The 27,500-nt window shown below is 32.8% G+C and overlaps 2 protein-coding genes across 44 annotated transcripts in view; one reads left to right on the top strand and one right to left on the bottom strand.

Annotated features, from left to right (window-relative positions):
• The window catches only part of LOC145263687 (SWI/SNF-related matrix-associated actin-dependent regulator of chromatin subfamily D member 1-like), a 273,700-nt gene that overhangs the window by 193,982 nt on the left and 52,218 nt on the right, over positions 1 to 27,500 (bottom strand). The gene's annotated exons all lie outside the window — the stretch shown is intronic.
• Positions 16,733 to 27,500, top strand: part of LOC145263695 (uncharacterized) — a 75,791-nt gene continuing 65,023 nt past the window's right edge. The window contains exon 1 of one of the 3 annotated variants that reach the window (XM_080120637.1): positions 16,733 to 16,974. In XM_080120637.1, coding sequence (XP_079976763.1) covers positions 16,876 to 16,974 — 99 coding nt within the window. In that variant the 5' untranslated portion in view covers positions 16,733 to 16,875. The remainder of the gene's footprint in view (positions 16,975 to 27,500) is intronic. The other 2 variants (XR_013864591.1, XR_013864592.1) reach the window with 2 other exon arrangements.

The following is a 27,500-nucleotide window of genomic DNA, read 5'->3' as shown; positions in this document are numbered from 1 at the left end:
AATATCTCGATAGCTTGATTGCATACATAAGCAAATCAATCACGAATGTGCACGCTCAGACTAACAAACACTCACCCAGGCATGTGGCTTACAAAAAGACATTTATTTACTATGTGTGTGTCTAATATTTTATATATATATATATATACGCGTGCGCGCGCGCACACACACACACACACACACACACACACACACATATATAGACACACAAGATACTAGAAAGGAGACCAGGCGTTGCCTGGGATTGAATGAGGATCAACGAATGTTACATACTTCTAATGTCATCGAAATCATCCAATTTTCAATTAAATTGATTGATTGCCTACTCTGGTTAGAGACCCATCACAGGAGAGAGCTTCACATACCTCTTCGCATACATTGTAGTCTACATTGCAATGTAGAGAATCCCCTGTGGATTTTATAAAATTATTTTGATATATAATGGCTTCAATTAAAGTTTAAAATGTAAAAGTCAAGTATCATGGTTCAATTGTGCTTTAAACAGAAACATTTCGAACGCGCCCCTGTTTTATCAAAGAACCTATTGTTGATTTTATAAGCTGGCCCTTCTGCTTGTGCACTGATAAAACTTCTCAAATGTATTTGTGATGTTAGGTTATATAAGGGTTTTATCTTGATGATAGGTTGTATAAGGGTGGTCAAAATCAGACTGTTTCTTCTTTAATCGGATTTTTTCAATTACTGATGTTTTATATTTATCGGAGGCATTCTGATACAAACGTTATCTAAGAGCTCTCTCAGACCCAAGGTACATTTGTGTGAAATTTCCAAACAATCAGCCCAGCCTTCGGAATCCATAGGGACTGAACTCACACATACAAAGTGCATTATATATATATATATATATATATATATATATATATATATATATATATATATATAAACATTGTAAAACCAGAAGATGTATTTAATTTGAACTCATAATACTTTATTCATATTTTTTATTGAAATATGTCGTACATGCTTTTCGTTGAATAGCGGAAGCTCACCAAACAACTCACCAGAGGCAAAAATATAATCATCAGAAAGTAGTTGCAAAGTTGTTTGTTTTCCCTCCTTGGAATGAGAAAGGATTTGGCTAGAAAACATTGATACAAGTGCATGCATAGAAATAGCACAATAATAAATATTACTTTATACGAGAAAAAACTGTATAAACATTAAAGTTGTAGGCTGATTTAATGTTTATATAAATTGATAAAGCTTTACATTATACTGAAAAACAAATATTTGTTTTAGTTCATTTTCTCAACATATTTGAATTTCTGTTTCTGAATTTTTGAGATGAGAATTGATAATTCGTACTATTTGCATTATTCAAAAAACTTCTCATCTTGAGTCTTATTCTCACAGCGTTTTGGCCAATGCAATCTCTGACATTATTCAGGTGTATCTTGTCAAACTCGGGAATCTGCACGGTTGCAAGGGTTCTGTTTGAAATTCAACTCCTAGGATTTCCTAATAATGTATCTGTGTTGAGTATTATCAAGATAACGTTTGGAGATTAACTCTCTATTGAACCTCAACATATATAGAATGGTACAATAATTGCAACTATTCTTTGGATTTTTTCGGATTTATGTAATCATGCCCAAATTAGTTTTTTTCATTAATGAGTTCTGATTGTTCTGATGAATCAGGGCAGAAAATATTAAAAAAATTGACATAATAATTATATGATTGTTTCTGCGGTACAAAACAGGTGCTGTCAAGAGTTGAACATTTTAACATGCTGAAAGAAATAAACGGTAAGATGAACAACATCCGGGAATTTGGAATATAGACTTTGTCATATATATATATATATATATATATATTTCCTTTGATGAGATGAGCCCATTCATTAAAAATCAATGAATTAAGGAAAAAAAAAAAACTTGAATAATTATATTTGTATTTCTTTGTCAAACAATAAATTTTGTAATTCTATATAATTTAATTAAGAATTTCAATTTCTCTCTCTCTCTCTCTCTATATATATATATATATATATATATATATATATATATATATATATATATATATATATATATATATAAATATATAGCCAGATGAATCCTCATGAAGATGAAATGCGGGTGGTTTAATTGCCATGAATATTTTCAAATCTTAATACTAATACTAATATATATATATATATATATATATATATATTGCTTGGTGCCAAAATAATGTCTTTTTTGATGCTCAACTATATATCTAAAAACAACATTATTTTGCACCAACCTAATATATATATCTAAGCAAATTATCTTAAGTGCGACAGAATTCCATTTGATTGTTTTCATTTTCAGTCTGTTAACTTTTTCTTGTGGGGGGTATCTCAAAGAATAATTTTACATCTGAAAATCTACAGAAATTTAAGAAAGGGAATTAAATCGTAACTGAGTGATCCTGCAATCCAGCATGCATAATGTTTTGGAAAACGGTAGGAATTTGTAAAGTTGAAATTGAAACCATTTTAAAGATGTTATTTTTCATAAGTTCTTTTTCATTTTTGTGTCACTTTTATTTTATTTATTTTATTTTATTTTATTTTTTTTACATATACAAATCTCCACTGTCTTCATAATATGTTAAAATTTTCAGTGATTTTTTTTGGTCACCCTGTATATATATTTCAAGTTTCGTTAATCTAAATAACTATGCTAGCATAGAAACCAGGATTGCAGAGTCAAAAGTATAAACGTCAGATTCCAACTCCTAGGATTCTCACAGGAAAACATTTGACCCCTTATTTTAAAATCTTCTAATATTCAAAATGATTGATTTTTTTAGATTAAAATATCCAACTGGCAACTTGCATTCTTAATAGTTTGTCTTATTCCAAAACTTCTGACTTTGCAACCTGATAGAAACGATTAGATTGTAGGCACTACACTATTATCACTGCTCTAATTAAAAATATTGAGCACTATTTTTGCAAAGAAAAAAGGAATCTTTCCAACACCTCTTCATAAAATTATACTTTCTTGCGGCAAACACTGCTTGTGTGTGTTGATATGAATGACTCGTGTATTTGTATTGTATTGCTTAGATTATACAAACTATTAGATGGACTTGTAGATAAATATACAATTATATAATACTCCTTGGCCTTTTTTTTTTTTTTTTTTTTGATAAAAATCAAGAAAATCATGTTTTGATAAAGAGCAGAGTATTGTCTGAAATCTAAATTATAATATAGAGATAATTTTCCTATCAACTTTTGCCTAAAACTCTAAGATATACTTTCTTAGATTTTTATACTAGAATCAAAGTGTAACATCTGTTCTGTCCTCTATGGGAGACTAGCAGGTGTACCTGGCATTGCCTGGGTGTGTGGAGATAAAGTAAGGACTCCCTCCTCGGCCAGGGAGGGGGGGGGGGGGGTAAAAAAAAAATGGTATAGTAGCAGGGTTCTCCAGCGTTGCCTGGGTCGAATAAGGAACCCCCGGGGGGATGGATAAAAAGAGAAGTGGTATAAGCGGGTATGGAGGGGGGGGGAATAACAGCAATGTCTCCATCGTCCGACCAGAAGTTCAGAACGTTGACATTAAGCGAAGTCAATCCAACCGATACGATGACTTGCAAAAATGGCGACAGACCCTCCTTGCAGAAAACTGCCCAGTTTAGGGTGAAGGAATTTATGTTTTGGGCCAATTTTTCAATATTTGTCGTCCGAAGGGTCAAGTATTAAAATGATACCGATCTCGTGAGGATCCGTAGCCTCTGTCGAAAGTTTTTGCGAGACATACACACACCACACACATTTTGTCTTTTATATATTAGAAGGAAGAGGAAATTCTTCTTAACTGAGGAAAGGGGCGACATGAAAGGCAGGAGCAGATATAGAGACAGACAGAGAGGGAAGATAAAGAGATAAGGGTTTTAAACGAAAGATGCTACGCACACACTTTGTTTTTTAACCTTATATTGTTGTTCATGTCTGCAGGGCAATGCTTAGTAGTCATACTGCTGTATGATAAATAAATAATCTATGTACGTATGCGAGTATGCACACTTTGCTAAGATACTTAAAATTCCATTTTCTCTGAGTGTTTTCCTGCGTGAGTCAAAGACAGGACAGATGCAAATGCCTACGCACTCACCTGCACATTAAGGCAATTCAGAATTTATACATTGCAGTTGCTGCTTACAGTGTGTTAACAGCATGCATATATTGCACACAATATAGAAGTGCGTGTATGTGTATTCTAATTAATGCAAGCATGTTTGCACTCAATGACCAACATTTCAGATGCATAATTTGAGATATATATTATATATATATATATCAAAAAGTACTGAATATTGAAAAAAAAGTTTAATAGAGGAAAATAGAATATGCTTTTTTACGATGTACAGGTAAACACAATAAATAACAGTTTTTATTTATAATTATTATCGTTATATTAATAAAACGCTCTCAATATTTTTCTCTATAATTTCCGATACTATAATAAAAAAAATGACAATCCCTTTACAAATCTTTAACACTCACCATTTCCAGCAAATACTACAGCGTGTTTGCACTCAAGAATAAGCACATTTCATAACCATTTAATAATTATTAAATTTTATCCTATTAGACTTACTTTCTCAAATACGGAATCCCACATAGATAGTAGCAGTTTCACTCACATAGAACATAAGAATACCACGTGATTTTATTAATAGCTATATCTAAATGTTTATGTAAAAATAAAGGAAAAGCACACACACACACACACAGGAGCAAGAACATATACCAAAAAGAACAGTTGGAAATAAGTCATACACCATCTACTATGATTACACTTTCTACACTTACGTACCTAGAAAACAGAGCTGTTAAACCTGACAGCATGATATAGAACAAGAAGGGAAAAAAAAGCAACCTTAGTAGAAGTTAGTGTCTCAAATGACGCTGAGTTAAACAGAGTTGAGAGAGAAAAGATAACAAAATACCAGGGTGTTATGTATGACATGAAAAGAAACTTGGATTTTAGGAAGATCTTTATAATTCCAGTAATTATATAGAAGCAACCAAACTCATGAAAAAGAATTTTAAAAAACTACCTAACAAATATACCTAGACCAACAGAATAAGTGAAAGAGAGATAAAAACAATTGCACTAAAAGGGATGGTTAGAATCTTTAAAAGATCTTTTGTTTGGTTGAAATGTATGAGATAGTATAATAGTACCCCCAGAGAGAACAAAATTATAAAAAAATATTAAATAAAATTTATCTTTATATATATATATATATATAAATAAAGATTTTTATGTGTACATAATGGTATAACACTTTTGAATAACACCGAACGTAGTGTCATTATGAATTGCTGAGGGTTTAGTTTTTTTTTGGGGGGGGGGGGTTCTATAGTTTAAACATAAACCATTAAAAAGAAACTTACAAAAACACCAAAATACACTTCTAAAATATATTTCTGCCAAATTCTAATTGTATGTTCAAACATAAATTAGGTAAAAGGAATAAACAAGGGGCAGAGCAGAAAAAAAACCCTATCGAGACGTCTTTCAGCCAACCCTTTTCAAGATTAACATTGGCAACGAGGGAGAAAACATCATTTATGTTTGTTGAACCTACAATTAGAGCTTAGGAGAAATATATATATACATATATATATATATATATATATATTAGCAAAGATATCCGCGCTTTGTGCGAGACTTTGCTATACGCCCGGGTACCTGCTTTGTGGGCACCTTTGCAGTAAGTGAATGTTGTAAGAGCAATTATTTCTTAAGGTGTTTAAAATTTTTTAACTACCTTTGGAAGTGACTGAAATTCATCATATGAACTTTAAAGTAAATAGGTTATATCAAAGTGGACACATATTGTTACACATAAAAATTGAAACAATTAAAAAGAATCACAATGGTTAACATTCATTTAATTAGTTGAGGGGATGGAGGTGGAGGAGAATGATCTGATTCATATTCACAAAGAAGTTGGTCGGCGCCATGGTGGTGCCCCCTCCCCCCGATGGTAACGAACTTCACCTTGGTGTGCACCATCCCTAGATAAGGGAGTTTATGAAGAGCTGCATTAAATATCATCATGTCAGATTTGGTCATGATAGGTCCAGTGGTGTGGGTTATAGGAGAGTATATATACATAAGCTATGACCTTGACCGTAACCTTAAAAAAATGCTGTGCAACATCCCTACGTGGAGGACCATCACCATCCCAGGTTTGTCATGATCAATCCAGTGGTGTGGACTGTAAGAGAGTTTTACACGCAGACATATGCACGCTGCTGCTACTACTTATATATTGAAGAGACAGAGAGAAGGAAATTCGTATAATTGCACATGATAGTTTCCCTTTAATCTGTTTACGTCAATAAGGAAGTTTCTTTTAATGAGAGTAAATATTTTCAGAAAAAAAAAAAAAATGAAGCAAAATAAAATTATTTGTAGCAATAACATAATGGAAAGACAAAATGAAGAAATATTTATAATGGAAAGACAAAATGAAGAAATATTTTCAGAAAAAAAAAAACTGAAGCAAAATAAAATTATTTGTAGCAATAACATAATGGAAAGACAAAATGGAGAAACAAGCATCAATTAATAAATATTCTCCAAATGTCAATCTTGGGGGGGGGGGATATTTTACAGGGTTATGATTTTTTTTAGGGAGTGTAATATGAGAACAAGCCCTCATTTGAAAATTAAATCTATCAGATTGGAACTGAATTTTATCCATAGTCACTAGGCACTAATTAAGCTAGATTCCTTGTCTTTCAATTTCTCCTTACGACTCCTTAAACTTAAGCTGTAAATTTGAGACATTTTCTAGAATAAAAAATAATGTAATGGATTATGATCAAAACTGGAATTAGGATTCTAGAGATAAGTTTTAGTAGCATTATAACTTGATTTTAATATTTGTAAGAAGATAAAAGTGATGCAAAATGGATATATATATACATACATATATATATATATATATATATATATATATATATATATATATATATTATATATATATATATACACAAGTTAGAAAAGCATTTCATCCAAAACATGAAAATTATTAAACAAAATGTTTTTACTATAGGCTTTAAAAATAAAGGTACAAGATTCAATTTGAAATTTATTTATCTTCAAAGTGCACTTTTATACATTTTATAAAGTAAGGTATAAAAATTTAATTTAAATTGAATCAAAAAATTACCTTGGATTTATTTTATGTAATGTACATTCTGTTGCCCTTTAAAAAAAATCATTGAAAATTTTATATCTATATCATTAATTGCTAGATGAAAGATAATGTTTTTAAATTGCAACAAAATGTACATTACATAAAATAAATCCAAGATAATTTTTTGATTCAGTTTAAATTAAATTTTTATACCTTACTTTGTAAAATTTATAAAAGTGCACTTTGAAGATAAATAAATTTCAAATTGAATTTTGTACCTTTATTTTTAAAGCCTATAGTAAAAACATTTTTTTTTAACAATTTTCATGTCTTGGATGAAATGTTTTCTAACTTGTATCTTATCTTTTTAAGATTATATTTTAAAACTCTCCTTCTCTCTATTTCAGTTTGTATTTCTCCTCACACTACAACTCATTTTTGCAACCACTTCTTTGTATTATCACAGGTCTGAATATTTTCTCTGTTTCAGTTTGTATTTCTCCTCACACCACAACTCATTTTTTTGCAACCTTCTCTTTGTAATACAGGTCTGAATAATGAAAAATCAGAATTTTTTTAACAAAAACTTTAAAATAACTTTTTTAGATTAAATTTTTAAAAACTTCTTTCAGAATAGAAAATCTTTAAAATTTAATAAGGAAGATATTTCATCTAGGTTTCATTAACAAATATTCAGTACATAACGAGAAAAATAGAGATGAAAATTTCAAAAGGACTGTATAACTGGTTACGGTCAATAGTAGTCCTTGCCAGCGAAAGTCTTTGTTATTGTTATTCTATTATTATTATTATTTAAAACATTTTGTGTCCTGCTCTTTCGCGTGAGGACTAATATATATATATAAAATCACAATACTGGTAACTGGAAAGTATTCAATAAATTTTATGTGAGAGCACTATCTCAGTAGTAAATAGAAATTATTTCCTTCTGAAGAGTGCTCCATCTAAAAGAAGAACCTCTTTCTATCATATATATATATATATATTCATATAAAATAATCCACAGACATGTGTCTCGTCATCTCTCAAACTGATCTGCATGACTAGACCTAACAAGATTTTAAACTGGAACAACAGTGCTAGTGTCCAGCGCTCTATCAACTGACCCTACAACCTAATAGTGATATAGTAGGAGAAATTGTATTACATCATAAATGAGTTTATATTATATATATATATATATATATATATATATATATAAAGATATTTTTTAAATGTATTCAGTATTATTTCACTATCATTTTGTGTATTGAAAAATGGAAATCAAGAATGTATAATATACACACAATGATAATGAAAAAAAAAAAACAGAATTTACCTATTCATAGTAGTGCGTGTGTGTATATATATATATACACACACACACGCACACTTAAAAACAAATAAAACGGCAATAATAAATAAATACAAAAAGGAGTGACATGAAAGCACTGCCTGCCCACATCAAGTTACATCATATACATAGATCACTATTGCTCTAGATACAATTACACAGGCAGGCACAGTAACTCCGCTTTGCTAGTCTATTCAATGGAATCCAAGGAAAAGTGTGTGTGGGGGGGGGGTAGAAAAGGAAAAGAAATTGAATAAATGAAATGAAAGTTTCTTCTCCTCCTCCTTCTCATCATCAGAAGTGAATTGGAGAAGGAGAGGAACATGATTGATTCATTCACAAAATAAAAATAAAACAAATCAACTGAACACACACAATATATATATATATATATATATATATATATATATATATATATATATATATATATATATACATACATATATATATGATTTGTATCATACAGTGATTTAATGTTAATTTGGGGGCAAAAGAAATCTTACATATGTTTCTGGAAAAAATCAGGAACATACTTGAACAAATCCAATTACCAAATGAAAATCGCTGTTTTCATAGTCAACTCTCATATCATAACTTGGATTTGTTGAAGTAAATTCAAATTTTGTTCCTAAACATGTGTAAGATTTTTTTTGTTTTGCTCCATTAAATGGCAGCAGGATCTAATTCTGATCTGTTATTTTATTAATGTATAATTCTATTGCAATTTTTAAGTAACTATTTTAATGGCTTAAATATTGAATATTGGGTTCCATTTTGCTTTTGAAATTTATATATAGTGTAACCCGGATATAAGATACTTTTAGGGCCCTGCAGGTCTCTTATATCCGGGTTACCTGTACATAAACACAGGCTCTAAATTAGGGACCAGAACAAATATCTCTTATATCCGGGTTACTATGTGTGTGTGCGTGCGTGCGTATATACGTAACTGATTTACACTTGTGCTCTTCCAATGCGTAAATTGTACATGGTGAGGGGTCGATTTATGCTGATAATCAACAATGACACTTGAAAATAAATAACACTTTCTCTTCACACTATTCCAATAGGTATGGCTTTGTAAAGAAGTAAATTTCCAGTGTTTTATCATTATATGTTTTTATTCTGTCTGAGTTCCTTTGGAATGATTTCATATTTAGTTCATTTTACAGTCCTGTACAAATGTACTAACATCGAAACCAAGTTAGTTCATGTATGCTGTTCGAATGTTTGTATAAATTTTAATTGATATTCAGAGAATCCTATGACTCTTAAACAATCAATACAACAAGTAGTGATATATATATATATATATATATATATATATATATATAAAGTGAAAATGTGTGCGTGTGTGTGTGTACATTTCCCTACCAAAGTATCAATACAGACTCGAGATTTGACATAAGGGGTATTGAAATTTGGGAAAATCTTTTTAATCGATTTTCGGCCAGAAATTTGGCTGTCAAGAGGTTAAAGTTCAACGATTTGACCTTTGAAAACTCTATCAAACTCCGTCAAATTTGGGTCTCCACATTTGAAATTTTAGATGTAGCTTACTTGGACATGGATCAAACTTTTTCATTTGATTTGACCCCAAAACAATGGTAAGGGGTTAAAGTTGAAAAAAATCTGACCTTTGAGGTCTCTACCAAATTACTCAGCCAATTTTTAGTCTAAACATTTGAAATTTTACATAACATGTATACAGACAAGCTTTTTGGTTGGTTTTTAGCTGAAAATTTGTCTGTCAAGGGGTCAAGTTTCAAAATATTTGACCTTTACGGTCTCTAGCAAACTATTCGGCCAATTTTGGAACTAAACATTTGAAATTAGGGTATTCAGATATGCAGCAAGCTTTTTAATCAGTTTGGGGGTGGAAATTTGGCTGCCAAGAGGTCAAAGTTGAAAGAGTTGACCTTTTCAGACTAACAAACTCCTCTGCCAATTTTGGGTCTAAATACTTAAAATTTTAGATGTAGGTTACATGGACACGAGTCAAACTTTTTAATATATATATATATACATATGCACATAAAGTTATGAACAGTACATAGGGCCCGAGCAAAGCTGGGCTGAACTGCTAGTATATATATATATATATATATATATATATATATATATATATATATATATATATATAAAAGCGAAAATGTATGTATGTATGTATGTATGTATGTACGCTTTTCCTTGATGTTCACAAAAGGCTTCTTTCAGAGAAGCGCAAGCTTGCTTCACAACTTCTTAAAACTTTTTATATCATCTATAAATTGTAATATCTCGCAGTTAACCACGGAGTTCGCCTGTCTATTTAATTTTATTGACTTTCAAACGTTAATTATTCCACATTTCCCGCATCGGCACGCATTACATTCGGTTTTCGGTATAAAAAAAAAGCGAAACTCGACTCTAATCACAGGCCCAGAGCCAGTGGTCTCTAGAGAGCTAAGTAACGTTTGGTCAATGTCGATTTCCATCATATCTGACGGGGGAGCGGGTTTTTAAAAACAAACAAACCGATTTATTGACCTCATTAAAAACTGTCCCGCACAAAATGCTAACTGCTGAATAGCTATCGACGTCACGTCAATCAAAAACGCGCACCTGTTTTTTTTTTTCACACTTTACTATTTTCCAACTGCGCGTCGTCAAAGCTTTTTTTTTCACGGGCAACTGCTTTTTTTCACAGACACCTACAAACACCCAGGCAACACCGGGTACCCCTCGCTAGTATATATATATAAATGAATACGAAGATGAATTAATGTGTTGGGTAGTTCGGTTATAGGATGTCCGATACTTATAAAGATTTTTACCATTTTCAATTGTTGAATCTTAGCTGTCAGAGTCATTAGCTAAAACATGTATGCATATGTGTAGTCATGTTTGAATAAATAAAAATTTTCTAAATGCTCTTTATCTTAGGCTGAACATATTGAGGAGCAAAAAAAAAAACTGCTGCTAGCATATAAAACAATGCTCTTTGTGTAAACAAATGTCGTTTGGACAATGTTTAAGCATTGTAATTTCACATACCCATCTTAGCAACAGCCAAATAGCATAATGGTTAAATGCGCTAATAGTCACACTGAGTTTCAATCCTGGTTTGAGCTGTGATACAGTGAAACTGCCCGTGGATGACTATATATATCTATCTATCTATCTATATGTGTGTGTGTGCGTACATAGTAGCTGTATCTGCTCAACTTAGCCCAAGTCATAGATGTCATTTTAGTTTAAATTTAAGAAAATGTGTCAGACACAAGGAGATGTATAAAAAAGGCTCAAAATATAAGAGATACCTTTTATATTTGAATTAAAAATCAGAATTATCTCTCTTTGAATTTTGAACATTTTAGATCATTATTTAAAATTGTCTTCGTTGTAATGATCTGATTTGTTGGAAAAAATATTTTTCGAAAAAAAAAAAAAAAAATTTAAGCAAATCACAAGGATAACAAGGAAGAAATCGCTAGTCAGAATAAAATATCAATTTGTCAAATATATTGCTGTTTAGGTCTAACATGGAAATCCAACAAGATAACTTTATATACTAGATTAGTTGTAACTAGCTGGTTGTTGTCTGGAAGTATTTGTACTTTTATTTTTGTGTGTATATATATATATATAAATAAATGCAACCTTGTTAGTGTATGTGAGTTCGTTCCTTATAAACTCTGAAATGGCTGAACAGATTTTCTTTAAAATCTGCAGAACTTTAGTGTATAAGTCTGTGAGTGATCTTAGTTAAGTTTTGTCTCAAAATACCCTCGATAACTATCGATAATCGAAACCGTTATTTTACCTATCATCAGTAATGCCATTTTTTCCATGTCGTCGCTTAGCAACAATGATAAAACAATGGCCCATGAAAATTCTACTGTAAGTTGATAGCATGTTTTTTTTTTTTTGCATGACATAGTCTGTAGGTTCAAACTCTGCACATAAATTTCTTAATTTTTTTGCATTAACTGCAAAAAATTTTCTAAGATTTGAAAATCTATCCATTTTTTAGGGGTTTTTTTTTTTGCATGACGTGCTCTGTAGGTTCAAACCTCACACATAAATTTCTTAATGTTTTTTTTTTTGTCAACTGGAAAGAAGTTTATGAAATAATAAATACGACCGGGCAATGCCAGGCGCCCTGCTAGTATATATATATATAGAGAGAGAGAGTTCAGCAGCGAGATATCTGTTCACAATACATTTAAACTTCGGCAGGTTAGTACAGTCAGGGAAGCAGTAAGCAGGGAGGATGGGAAAGAGAGTGGAAACTAAGAGAGAGGTAAAATAAGTTTTATTAGAAATATGTTATTATTTTTGCCTCAAGTAACTTTGGGTAGCCCTTCTAGTCTTAAATATCTCATCTGTCTGTTTAAATGTATGTTTGTATGTCTCGCAAAAACTTTCAACAGAAGCAAGGGATCCTGGAAAGATCAGTATTCTCTTGTACAACAAATATCGAAAAATTGGCCAAAAAACATTAATTCCTCCAACCTAAACTCATCCGTTTTGTACAAGGAGGGGTCGATTTTTTTCGTCAACATTTTAGCAAGTCATCGTCACCATTGGATTGACATCAGTTAATTTCAATGCTTTTGACTTCCGGTTGCATCATGGAGACATCGGCTCAGACGTCAGATTTTCTTTCACTTTCTTTTCCGCCTCTGTTGTTTTGATTACCTCCCCGCACGCTACTATCATTTTTTTTTTTTTGCTCAACACACCTCAAAACACCTGGGCAACGCCGGGAACTCAGGCTAGTCGTAAATAAAAAGGTACTATTCATGAATATAGTTAGCTTAATATTGCGTTTTAAGTGTTCTTTAACAAAGAATGTAAATTTAAAAAGCTAGTAAATGAAAAGGTTTTTAGCCAATTAATAACTTGCATATTTCAATCTGGTTTTACACTGTTCGATATGAGTTTGTTTTTATTGATTTATTTTTATTATCGATTTATTTTTATTATTGATTTTCTTTTTGATTGATTTTAAGGAAAATCTTGTTTGATGAATCATATCAAGATTCAATGAGATTTATACGAGCAGTTAACGCTATGTCTGTGTTATATGTATATTTTTTGTTTTTTTATGGGATAATGGGATTTTTCTCAATATTTAATCCAGCTTGATCTAATAATTATGGCTTCCATTATTTTTACGACAAAATGACATTATAAGAATGAAAGGCTTTCTAGCATCTAGGGACCTCAACGATGAAGGAGTGCAATCCTGCTGCTTGTCAGGAGTATGTATGTTGAGGGGACACAAGTGGTACGAGTTTATCAGAGCACATAAGACTGAAATACTTGTAAAAGAGGAACAGGAATGCAACATTGTGGCAATGGGACAGAGGTTGGCGCTAAGCTGATGAGGAAAATAGAATTTAGATTTAGGATACCTAATTTTTACAGAATGTCAAAGGTCTCGTTTTTAATTATAAAAAAGATTACTTCTTTTTACTGCAGCGCATGCATACATGCATATTAAAGAAACTTATAATATGGATCGAACACTATAAGTAAAAGAAATTCTCTTTGCAATTCTAACGTTTGATTTCATGAATAGCCCCTGGGCATGTGAGAATAAGAGAAGATTATCAAAGAACATTTACATGTTTATAATTAACGAAAGGTGAACGAAATGAAACTACAAAAACGCCACAATATATAAACTCAAAAGAAATGTAATTGTTTATAAAAAGTTCTTCTTTTATCAAGACATTTTTTCATGAACGACAGAGGACTAAAATTATAATAGTTCCTATAATTTATATACCTTTACATTTTTCATGTAGTTTTTATTATTAGACTTTCAAGGAATTCATTTTTAAGTGAGAAATACATTTTACATTATAACAAAAGCATACATGGATTAATATGTCATATATATATATATATATATATATATATATATATATATATATATATACACACACACACAACCAGAACCAGTAAAAAGGGAAAATATAAAGAAATCCATAACAGGCGCTTATCCTTAGGCATGAACAGAATAAACTAGAGAGGGAAATGGAACACACACACACACACACACACACACACACACACACACACACACACACACACACGGCATGGTAAAAGGGCAAATGTAAATAATGTAAATTTATGATATGAAGAAAAAAGATGTAATGTGAAGAAAGATGTGTTGTGAAAAGGCATGGTAAAAAAAATAAAAGAACACAAAAATAATTAAAACAGAAATAAAATACCAGGAAAGAGAGAGAGAAGAGACGGGAGGAAGGACGAGAAGAGGAGGGACGGAAGAAAGAAGAGAGAAGTGGAGAGACCGGAGGGAGGAAGAGAGAAGAAGAGGTGGAGAGACCGGAGGGAGGAAGAGAGAAGAAGTGAAGAGACCGGAGGGAGGAAGAGAGAAGAAGTGAAGTGGAGAAGAGAGAAAAAATGGAGAGACCGGAGGGAGGAAGAGAGAAGAAGTGGAGAGACCGGAGGGAGGAAGAGGGAGAAGGAAGACGGGAGGGAGAGAGGAGAGACCGGAGGTGGAAGGAGAGAGGAGAGACCGGAGGTGGAAGGAGAGAGGAGAGACCGGAGGTGGAAGGAGAGAGGAGAGACCGGAGGTGGAAGGAGAGAGGAGAGACCGGAGGGGGAAGGAGAGAGGAGAGACCGGAGGAGGAAGGAGAGAGGAGAGACCGGAGGGGGAAGGAGAGAGGAGAGACCGGAGGGGGAAGGAGAGAGGAGAGACCGGAGGGGGAAGGAGAGAGGAGAGACCAGAGGGGGAAGGAGAGAGGAGAGACCAGAGGGGGAAGGAGAGAGGAGAGACCAGAGGGGGAAGGAGAGAGGAGAGACCGGAGGGGGAAGGAGAGAGGAGAGACCGGAGGGGGAAGAAGAGAGGAGAGACCGGAGGGGGAAGAAGAGAGGAGAGACCGGAGGGGGAAGAAGAGAGGAGAGACCGGAGGGGGAAGGAGAGAGGAGAGACCAGAGGGGGAAGGAGAGAGAAGAGACCAGAGGGGGAAGGAGAGAGAAGAGACCAGAGGGGGAAGGAGAGAGAAGAGACCAGAGGGGGAAGGAGAGAGGAGAGACCAGAGGGGGAAGGAGAGAGGAGAGACCAGAGGGGGAAGGAGAGAGGAGAGACCAGAGGGGGAAGGAGAGAGGAGAGACCAGAGGGGGAAGGAGAGAGGAGAGACCAGAGGGGGAAGGAGAGAGGAGAGACCAGAGGGGGAAGGAGAGAGGAGAGACAAGAGGGGGAAGGAGAGAGGAGAGACCAGAGGGGAGAGGAGAGACCAGAGGGGGAAGGAGAGAGGAGAGACTGGAGGAGGAAGCAGAGAGGAGAGACTGGAGGAGGAAGCAGAGAGGAGAGACTGGAGGAGGAAGCAGAGAGGAGAGACCGGAGGTGGAAGGAGAGAGGAGAGACTGGAGGAGGAAGGAGAGAGGAGAGACCAGAGGGGGAAGGAGAGAGGAGAGACCAGAGGGGGAAGGAGAGAGGAGAGACCAGAGGGGGAAGGAGAGAGGAGAGACCAGAGGGGGAAGGAGAGAGGAGAGACCAGAGGGGGAAGGAGAGAGGAGAGACCAGAGGGGAGAGGAGAGACCAGAGGGGGAAGGAGAGAGGAGAGACTGGAGGAGGAAGGAGAGAGGAGAGACCGGAGGGAGAAGGAGAGAGGAGAGACCGGAGGGAGGAGAGAGGAGAGACGGGAAAAAGAGAGAGGAGAGGTGAGAAGGTGGGAGGGGAGATGGGAGGAAGAGAGAGGAAAGACTGGAGGAAGAGAGAGGAAAGACGGGAGGAAGAGAGAGGAAAGACTGGAGGAAGAGAGAGGAAAGACGGGAGGAAGAGAGAGGAAAGACGGGAGGAAGAGAGAGGAAAGACGGGAGGAAGAGAAGGAAGGGCAGCAGAGGAGAGACGAGAGTGAAGGAGACGAGAGATGAGAGGGAAGGAGAGAGAGGGGAGACGGGAGGCAGAGAGAGCAAAGTACAGTACAAGTAAAGTAAAAGAGAGGGGAAGAGGGAGATGGGCAGTGGATGAGGGTGAGAAACAACAAAACGCAGTATCTTCCCAAAAGGCTCTCGATAGCCGTATGCATGGGTAGACAGCCTGACAATAATATATAGAGTAATAATTTGGATACCAACTGCATGAGAACATGAACGAGGAACCTTGGAAGATGACATTCAACTACAAGCAAGTTTCATACTTTGACAGCAAATCTGATTGAGGCTACGACGCACACGTGCAGCGGGGAGGGGTGAATGCTGAGGGAAACTACAGCAGATGTTGCTACAGCAATAAAGATGACCGTGGAAGCGGCAGCAGCGGAGACCGTGGTTGCGAAGAGGGATAACAACAGTGGCTGTGGCGGTGCGAGAAGGAAGGAACTCGGGCTGCGAGAACAAAAATGATGACATGGGGTGGGGGACGATATCAAGAGAGGAGAACAATGTCTGACTTGGAAAAAAAAAGAGCAGGTAAAAAAGAGAAAATCCAGCAATCACAGGTAAGATAGGGCCTTGGTTTATTTTACTTATTTATTTATTTTTTTTTTTTATTTTAAGTATTTTGAAATTTCTTTAGTACACTAATATTGATGTGGGATAGTTATTGGCCAGTTTTTTGTCTTTTATTTAAAACTAAATACACACACACACACACGCACACACATATATATAACGACCAGGAAAACAAATCTCTCAAAATTGGAACAGAACCAAAAAACAACAAATTGATGCCAGTCGGGGACACTTCTGGTGATATTGTGAAACTGCAGTAAAGTTATAGAGCTAGATACAATTTATTATATATATATTTATATATACACATTTTACTTATAAAATAGTTATCCACGGACACGTGTTTCACCGTATCTACAACTAATCGGCACAGTTGACTATATTTATGTGTGTGTGTGTGTGTGTGTGTGTTTTAATAGTATTACCCATAAACCACCCCACATCCCATGAAAGTAAGGAAAATTGTTTTTATATACAGTAGAACCCCGGGATACGACATGAAAAATTAGTAACAAAATACAGTACAGTATATAATACACATGTATATAATCAAATAACATTATAACACCGTAAGGGGGGCAAATACCGTAACGAGGGGCCGGAAAAAACATCGTAATCCACATCATAACCTGAAAAACCCGTGTCCTAGGGCCACCGTATCCCGGGGTTCTCCTGTATGCTTGCATTACCGGTTCCTGAAAGAACTCAATTCTAATTGCAGAGAGTAATGCTTTACGTTAAGTGGAATCATTAACAAAATATAAGTGGAGGTGAAGACATGCTGAATTGGAAATTGGAGGTGAAGACATGCTGAATTGAAAACGTTCCCAGAAATGCATACAAATAATAAAAAGAAAAGCGTGTTCACAAAACATTTTGAAGTGGATATATATATATATATATATATATATATATATATATATATATATATATGTGTGTGTGTGTGTGTGTGTGTGTGTGTGTGTTTTAATTCTTTACAGAAAATGTTTTAATAAACTATAGTTTGAGTGATTAATTTTAATTGTTGGAATTTGAAAAAAAAAAGACTTTTACTTCAACCTGATATATATATATATATATATATATATATATATATATATATATATATATATATATATATATATTTCACCTGCATATATATATCATACAGATATTTTATACCTGCATATATGTATTATATGGATATATTTTATATATAGATATTATATAAATGCATAATATACATACTTATATACTGTGTACATAGATGATATATAAAAATTTGGCTATCATTTTTTTTTATTTTAGCATTGTTTATTAAGTCTAAAAGGGATTTATATCATGTTAAAAAAAGATTTAAGTAAATAAATTTTTTGTGTTAAACAAAAGTAAAACAAAAAACAATAAATACAGTGATCAATTTTATCTATTTATAGACACCAATTTATATAATATATATATATTGTTCTTTTTACATTTTGGCTTCGGAAATGGCATTACCCAACTGCTATTGCATAAGCAAGGTGGTTGGGTAGGTGTTGGGCCAATGGCAGTGGTTGGAAGTAGCAGTTTTTATCTTAGACACAGCATGCAAATGCAGTGGCCATGCACAAAAAGGTGACTCGTATTATTCGGACTGTGGCTACGATGAGAAAAATTTTACAAGAATTATTTAATGGAATTTCTTTCTTTAATACATTGCAGGGGGTCTATGGAGTTTTCTTAGATGTTATATTGACAAAACACATGACTACTTTGGCCTATAAACAACAATAATAAAGAAAATATAACAAGATAAAATAAACTATACTAAGAGAGCAATTTATATATGTAATCAAAATGCACTTATGTGGATGACTATATATATATATATATATATATATAGAGAGAGAGAGAGAGAGAGAGAGAGAGAGAGAGATCTTTACTGTATTTTTAATAAAAGAATAACACAAGAGTTAAGTTTCAAGGTATTAATGAGATTTAAAAAAAAAAGGAGAGAGGTGATGGAGGAAGGGAGAATGGCCGAACACAGCATGCAAAGGCAATGGCCATACAGAAAAAGGTGACCTGTGATTATTCAGATGAAAATTTGTCACATTGGCATGATTTTAAACCAAGTTTAATGGACTTTTGTGACTTAGGTATTCTTTGAAATAGAAGTTATAGACAGAATTAGATTGGGGTTTTGACTTACTGGGCCTAAAACTAAATAACAAAAAAAAAAAAGTAAACACCCACACACATGTATGTCCAAACTCGGTAGAATACAAAATTTATGACATAATTTTGTTATAATAGAAGAGTTCTGTTGAACTAAGTTGTAATTATTTGTAGCATGAACACGTATCATAAAGGTTTGGAATATTTCAGTTTTTATATTTATATAATTGTTGTTTTTGTCTTCTAGTGATATAACTAAAGTCACTGAACTCGATTTTTCTTTAAACATACATATATAATTTCACAATTTTTTTGTGAAGTACAAAATTTCCATATTGCAATTATGAATGGAAGGCATGTTTTATTGACATTCATACTTTATAGTAGAGGGGGGGGAGCCATTTCTTTTAATTATGAATATCAAAACAAGTCTTCCCTTCATAACTGCAACATATATATATATATATATATATATATATATATATAATTCACTTATCAAAGAGTAAATCTTTACCAAAGCAAAACTTGTCAAGATAAGAAAGGCTGAACACTATTGAGGGGAGCAAATATATATATATATATATATATATATATATATATATATATATATATATATATATATATATATATTAGAAGAATGCCTGCAACAGAACAGGTAAAATTAATTCTCCATACAGAGTAGTTTTGCACCACTTTTATGTGCCCTTATAAAGATTAAAAGGTTACTAAACCTTATGTTTAGAATCCTCATCTTAATTTTGTGCAAATCCGTTGAATGGTTTGGATTCTAGAAAATGTCTCAGACTTAAGATGAAATAGGCTCAAGAAGAAATTGAAATTCACGGAATTTTGTTTCATTGGTATTTAATGCTTATGAATCAAATTCAATGTAAATCTTAAATATTTAAATTTTCAAATGAGAGGTTTTGCCCATATTATGGGCCCTAAAACCCTTTTAGAATAATCCAACGAAACGGAAATGTGGGGAATATTTATTAATTGTTAAAATTGCACAAAAATCAGAGATATTTGAATATTCAAAGACTTATGCACTTATTGAACCATGCTGAAATAATAATGTTATTATTTAGAAATCCATTCTTAACAAGGGGAAAGGTGGGTGTTTTGTAACTATTCTGTACTTTCCCCTAACAATTTCATAAAAAAAAGATAAAACTTTAATTTAACTTCAAAATACTATTTAAAAATAGCAATACAATAAGTGCATAAGCACCAAATTTTCAAAGGGTTTTCGCCCCTTTGCATACAACTAAATTAAACTAAATATAAACCACATTACAACTCTATGTACGTAGCAGCATTGTTCAAAAATTCATAATGAGCATTTAATTTTTTTAAATGAATCCTATACATACAAATATATGCACACACCTAACGCTATATAGAGATATGTAATAATTATAAGGTAATAAAGTCAGAATATTTTTAAGCTGCTTTTTTTTTTATTTATATTTTTTCTCCATCGTTTCCATCTTATTAAAATCATAGATTTTTCTCGTTCTCAATAAAATCAACCAGTTTCAGTGATGTTTTAACAGAATCAAAAACCGTCCTCCCAACAAAAGTCTTTGATAAAGTGCAGAAACATGTCTGTAATTTGGTTGGCCCCCCACACTTTCTTCTTCACTGCAACCTCTCTCTCACAGACGTGATGTTGCTAGTCTCGGTCTTTTCTATAAATATTATTATGACATGTGTTCTTCAGAATTGTCTGATCTATTCCCGGCTTCCTTTGTTCCAGCTTGTTTAACTTGTTGGTCTACTGGTCTCCATCGATTCACCATTTTGTTTCTTATTCTAGTAGCTTCTTTCCAAGAATTGCAAGGTTATGGAAATCTCTTTCTCTTCATTATTTTCTGCTTACTTACAGCCTCGGTCTTTCAACAGGTGTCTCCTGTTTTTGCGATAATCATCTTTCACTCTTGCTAGCTCCTTACATCAAGTGGCTTCATACCTTGTCTTGAAAGATTTCTATTTAATAAAACAAACGGAGCATGTGTGAAAAATTTACTTTCGCCATGCCTAATGTTTGTGCAAAATTTAAAAAAAAAAAAAAAGGCGTGGTTATTGAGAAAATTGCAAACAAATTAACTGACGAATGATTTAAGGACGATTTTACCCCTATAATGGCCCCTAAGGGGTCAACCAGAGTTATCCTGGAAAATCCATTTTAACAAAAATTTACTTTCACCATGACTAATGTTTGTGCAAAATTTTTAAAAAATCCAAGGCGTGGTTATTGAGAAAAGTGCGAGCAAAAGAACGGGAGTGAATTACTACCTCTAAACCCTCCCTTGTCAGGGGACCAATATTATATATATATATATATATATATATATATATATATATATATATATATATATCAGGAAGTTTTTTTTCTACATCCAAAATAAAAGGTTTGTCTTCAAATCTATCGACATTAAAATTTACCTGCAAAACGTTTATTATTACATCACTGTATTCCTCCATAACAATCCAAGCGTGTAGAACTCATTTACGAAGAAGTTAATGAGGCTTACATCATCAGATTCATTTGCATTTTTCTACTTTTGCAGGTTAAATATTCAAAATATTGAACACTATACAAATATATAAACATAATTATTAGTGTTTGAACGATTAATTGGAGTCCAAAAAATCGGAACTTTTGGGGATATTTTTCAGATGACAATTCTTTTAATATTTTTATTTTTATTTATTTATTTATTTTTTTTTTTTTTCAATTTAATTTTTCATTGCTGGTACTAATGACAAAATGATAAATATTTGTTAATCTGAAACCAGCAATAAACCTAGAATCATCCCCCCCACCCACCCACACACACAAATATACTTTATATTTGCAAAAATATATGCACATATTACTAGTGTTGGGACAATTAATTGGAATCAGAATTGGGAATCGGAAAAATCGGGAGCTTTTTGGGTTATCGGAAAAATTTGAGCCTATTTTCCAATGCCAAAACCGATTCCTTAAATTATCTTCTTTATTTGATTTTAATTTAATAAACATCTTCCACTGCTTGTAGTAATAATAAAATAATAAACATTTCTGGATTCAGACTTCCAGTAAAACTAAAATCTCTAGACACTCCATCACAAACGTGTTTTTATGCTTGAGAAAATATAGGCACATTTAAGACATGTTTTTATGGTTAAATATTTACAGATTTATAAAGAATCGGAATCAGTAATTGTATCGGAATCAGGAAATTAGTATGGAATTGCTAATTGTATCGGAATTGGCAAAAATATTGGAATCGTCTATCTTTACATATTACTTTTTTTTTTTTTTTTAGGAATGTCGGAATTAAAAAAAAAAATTCTAGTTTAGAAATGTTACAAAAATCAGAACTAGTAATTTAGAACAGAATTGGTAATTACATCAGAATAGAGGAAACTATTGGAATCACCCCATCACTAGAGATTATATATATATATATATATATATATATATATATATATATATATATATATATATATATATATATTATAGCCCATTGACTTAAAATCAGTACGTTATGTCAAATTGGTGGCTGCATATGGTTAAATTTCTGCTTATTTTCCCATTAAATACTAATCATTAACTGTGCATAGAACGGATACCGTAATATTTATTTTGCTGCACCTTATAACAATGGTCCATATAAACTTCAGCCAGATCGGCTCAGTAGTTTCCAAGAAAAAGTGGAACAGACAGACAGAGAGAAATATATAAAAATAATTATCAGTGATTATAAACCCGGCTATCTGTATGTGTGCGTGTATGTATATAATTGATAAAGATAATCTTTAAACAAAGAAACCTGTCAAGATACCAGAAGCTCTACACGGATAATTAGAGCAATTAATATAAAAGATGAGAATTCAAATTACCCTACTCTCCTATATATGTCCCCATTTATCTTATCTTCTTTCTATCTATCTATATATATATATATATATATATATATACTTTCCCTCCATCTCATTTCTAAGCTTATGTGCTTATGCCAGTTTTTTTGTAGATATATAAACCTGACTTTTTTCTCATATCCTGATGAGAAGCATGCTATGGCCTAAAGAGGTTCTTCTTCCTTTTTGATCTCATGAGGTAATAAAGTTTTATTTAACTTTGAGTTCTCATCTTTTATTTATTTATTTATTTATTTATATATATATATATATATATATACTAGCAGGGAAACCGACGTTGCCTGGGACTGAATGAGGATCAATGAATATTTCACACTCCTATATTTTTATTGTCATTGAAATCCGTGAAATCGCCCGAGAGGAACCTTCACATGCCTCCATACAGTATCTTAGTCCAAATTAGTCCAAAATATGTTATTCTACATTGCACTCTAGAGAACCTACTGTTTCTTTTATAAAATTATTTCATATAAACGTCTTTCCAGTTAACGAAAAAAAAAAAATTTTAAGAAATTTATGTGCAGAGTTTGAACTTACAGACCACGTCATGCAACAATTAAAAAAAAAACAACAACAACAAAAAAACACGCTATCAACTCACTCACCTTAGAATTTTAACAGTCACTTGTTCTATCATTGTTGCTAAGCCACAAAATGGAAAAAATGGCTTTACTAATGATAGATAAATTAAAATAACGGTTTTGATTATCGATTATCAGTAATTATCGAGGTATTCTGAGACAAAACATAACTCCCAGACTTATACACTAAAGTTCTGTAAATTTTAAAGAAAATCTATTCAGCCGTTTTGGAGTTTATAAGGAACAAACTCACACATACACAGAGAGACAAAGTTGCATTTATATAATTGTAGAGATACAAATATATCAGGCGTTTCATTCACATTTGTGAGTAATTTTTTTCAAGTGGTGACTAGAAATAATAAAACGTTATCTTTTGGCGATTGCGTTTTTTCACAATCTTCCAAAGCTCATTGTTGAGTGAAAAAAATCTTTTCAACTATTTCTTTTATTTAAATAAAAAGAGCAAAGTCAAATTATTTAAGCAATTAAAAGTTTAATAGAACAATACATATTTTTTAATGAAGGCTGCTTAAAAAAAAAAAAAAAAAAAAAAAAAAGCGTCTGGAGAAATTTTAATGCTTATACCTTCAAGTATTAGCATAAAATTTGTTGCATATTTACAATTTCACTTATGTAAAAAAAAAAAAAAACAAAAAAAAAAAAAACCAGAAAAATCTTTATAATGTTCTCGTCATGGAACGTAGACGTCATATTCCCAAAATCATATGGGTTTGGCTAGTAACTTTTCTATTTGGCTGGTAAACAAAAATATTTAGTTGTCAAAGGTCAACTAAAGATAAATTTGTTCATAGAGCCCTGTATATGTATATATATATATATATATATATATATATATATATATATATATATATATAAACGCCAACAACAAATCTTAAATTTATAAGCGATAAAAAATTGTGCATTCAAGTGGTGATCGACTGTGGTACACTGGTACAGTATAAAAATGCGGATACTGGTGTCATGAGTTCAATCCCAACCTATGCTGACAACAGCTATGAGCTAGAAACATGCATGTCCATAGGTATACTTTTATGCACATAAAATAATATTTAATAATAAAAATAAATAACTAAATACGCCCCCCCCACAAAATAAAGGCAATCTATTCATTATATATATATATATATATATATATATATATATATATATATATATATATATGAATAAAAAAAAGAGCTTATAGCTCTTAAAAAACCACTAAGGTAGTAGAAAAAAATAAAAATAACAGCATTTTGAAGTTGCTAAAGACACGTCAACAACAAATGTTTGACTGAAGACAACTGAATTTTCTCATTTAAAATTTAAAAAAAAAAAAAATTGTTTCACTCAGCAAGCAAGTTTTCATCACTCTGGTGGTAATATGAAAGTACTTGAGATGGCCAATAAAATAACTCTTGGAACCATGCTCCATGTATGACCACCAGAGACCTGGAAAGTTACTTGCGAGTCAAAAAAATAATTTTTAAAAATGACATATTTTCTTGTCTTCAATCAGACGCCCCATTTTTTTTTCTTCTCCTTAATCCAATTAACTTTCTAAATTGTATTGATTAGTTAAAAAAATTTTCACATTTATTTGGATTCTTAGGACCACTATTCTCATCTTGGGCATTATTTTCATAATGTTTTGGTCAATGCAACCTCCGACATCCTTCAGATGTATCTTGTTGAACTCAATAATCTGCAATGAATTTCGAATGGAATACTTTATTTAATCCATGATAATAGGATGCTCTTGTTCTGCCATCCATGACTGGGAAAAGCCATAAGTAATTCACAATTGTATTTTTGAGTGTCGGCCACATTGAGGATTAAACCTTCAACCTCCAGAAGAGTGTAATTTTACAACTGAATTTTACCAAGTACTATATCTACCATGCCACAGGTCCTTGCGGACAATTCTAGTATGCAGATTCATGAATTTGACAAAATATTGCTGAAGAAGATCGGAGGTTACATCGACTGAAACGTTGCTAAAATAACACTTAAGATGAGAAGCAAACAATATAAATAATCAATCCTCATCTCCAAAATTCATAAACGTAAAAATAATTCATTTTATGACAACATAAAATAAAAGTGAAAATAATGAAAAGCTGTCAGTTATTTGTGTTAACGTCTTGATACATTAACGCAATTCTCTACCTGCATAAGAGTCAAGAACGTCCTAGGATGGACTACCATTGCCACATCTGGGCAAAAGCTGCTCGGAGCATCCTATCCTGCCCCGAGAGAGTTCAAAACCAACTTTGTAATCTAGTAGGTAATGCCCTTTTCTCTTCTCTGCAGCATCTTTCACACAGAGGAGACGTTGCAAGCCTGTCTCTGTTCTATCGTTATTTTCATGGCAAGTGAGCTCTAGTCTATGCCCCCCCCCCACCTCGCCATTCTTTCACAAAAAGCACTCATCTAGCGAAAGCCATTATCAATTTCCTCCCTTTTCTGTCTGTGCCTAAACCTAATCGTGGATTCCATCAACAAAGCTTCTTTCCTATAATTGCCCGCCTGTGGATTGTCATCTCCAAGTCCAACATAAACAAGTTCTTATTGAAATGTCCTCATAAATAATCTGATTTTATCAAATTTCCACCACAAACAATTACTACGCTATTGTCCCAATGACTACAATACATAAATTAACCCTTATCCTTGAATGGCCTCTGGGCCTTGATATATGGTTACCCCTTTGTAAAAGAAAAAAAAATGTAATTGGTTTTAAACAATTACAGCAGATACTTTTAGATTTAAATAAATATGATTATTTTAACAGTATATTATTCTCCACTACCTAGGGCCTATTTTTCACACAATTAAAAAAAATTATTTTTTTTAATTAAGACAAATAACATAGTTTATAGTTGAAAACGATTTAAAAATTTAAATTTGTCATGGTGTCAGACTGGTTTACAAACAAAAAAGTTGCAAGTTCAATTTCTGTGAGTACTCATTTTTTTTCCCTGATTTGTTTTCTTTCCTACTCTGAATAGATTAAAATTACAATATTAATAGACTTTTGTTTTTTTCTTTTTAACTTTTATTTTTTGTGTATTCTACATAGTCTCTTGAAATAGGTTCCTGTGCAACGCTGGGTAAATTTTTGATAAATCAGCACTAAAAGTGTCATATTAAACAACCTACCTTGTGTCTATGGGGAGAGTTGGAGTAGAGGTGACTATGGGAGTAAAAACTTCACTCCCTTCCTCTAAATATTGCTAAAATAAAAAAATATCAATCAAGATTCTTGAAATTTTAATTTCTTCTTAAAACTCCTTAAGCTTAATAATCAAAATCATGTAATGAATTGTGATTAAAATTGGAATAAGGATTCTAGACGTAAGGTATTAAAGTATTTTAATTCCAATCTTCACAAGTGGATGTAAAAGCGATGCAAAAACTGTTCTACTCAAAAATTAATTTTACCCATCCTGGGACAAGTATTTTAGTGTATATAGATGTGTGCGTATGTGTAATTCTGTACACACACACACACACTGTTTGGAAAAAAAAAGCAAACAAAAAAAAAAACATAATTCTAGGTGGTAAAATGTATAAAAATATAAAAATAAAATTCAGCCAAGAAATAGAAAAAAAGATTAGGTGTATCACGGGGGGGGTGGGGGTGAAAAATGGCGTTTCTCTCTGGGTGGACTGCCCGAGAGGAAAGGCAGTGGAGGAGCGGGGGGGGGGATGATGTAGCCTTGCTTATGGCTAAAGTAAGCCAGAGCTAAATAAATTCAAAGCAATGTCAGGAACAATGGCGAGAAGGAGAGGACACGGAACGGATCGCATGACAAAGTGCACAAAAGAGACTGGAGAACTGGGAGAGTTCAGAA

Source organism: Euprymna scolopes, chromosome 39, assembly GCF_053919585.1.
Source record: "Euprymna scolopes isolate OS-2025 chromosome 39, ASM5391958v1, whole genome shotgun sequence".
NCBI lineage: Eukaryota > Metazoa > Mollusca > Cephalopoda > Sepiida > Sepiolidae > Euprymna > Euprymna scolopes.
The sequence above is the reverse complement of the archived record's forward strand: the minus strand, read 5'-3'. Positions and strand labels throughout refer to the sequence as shown.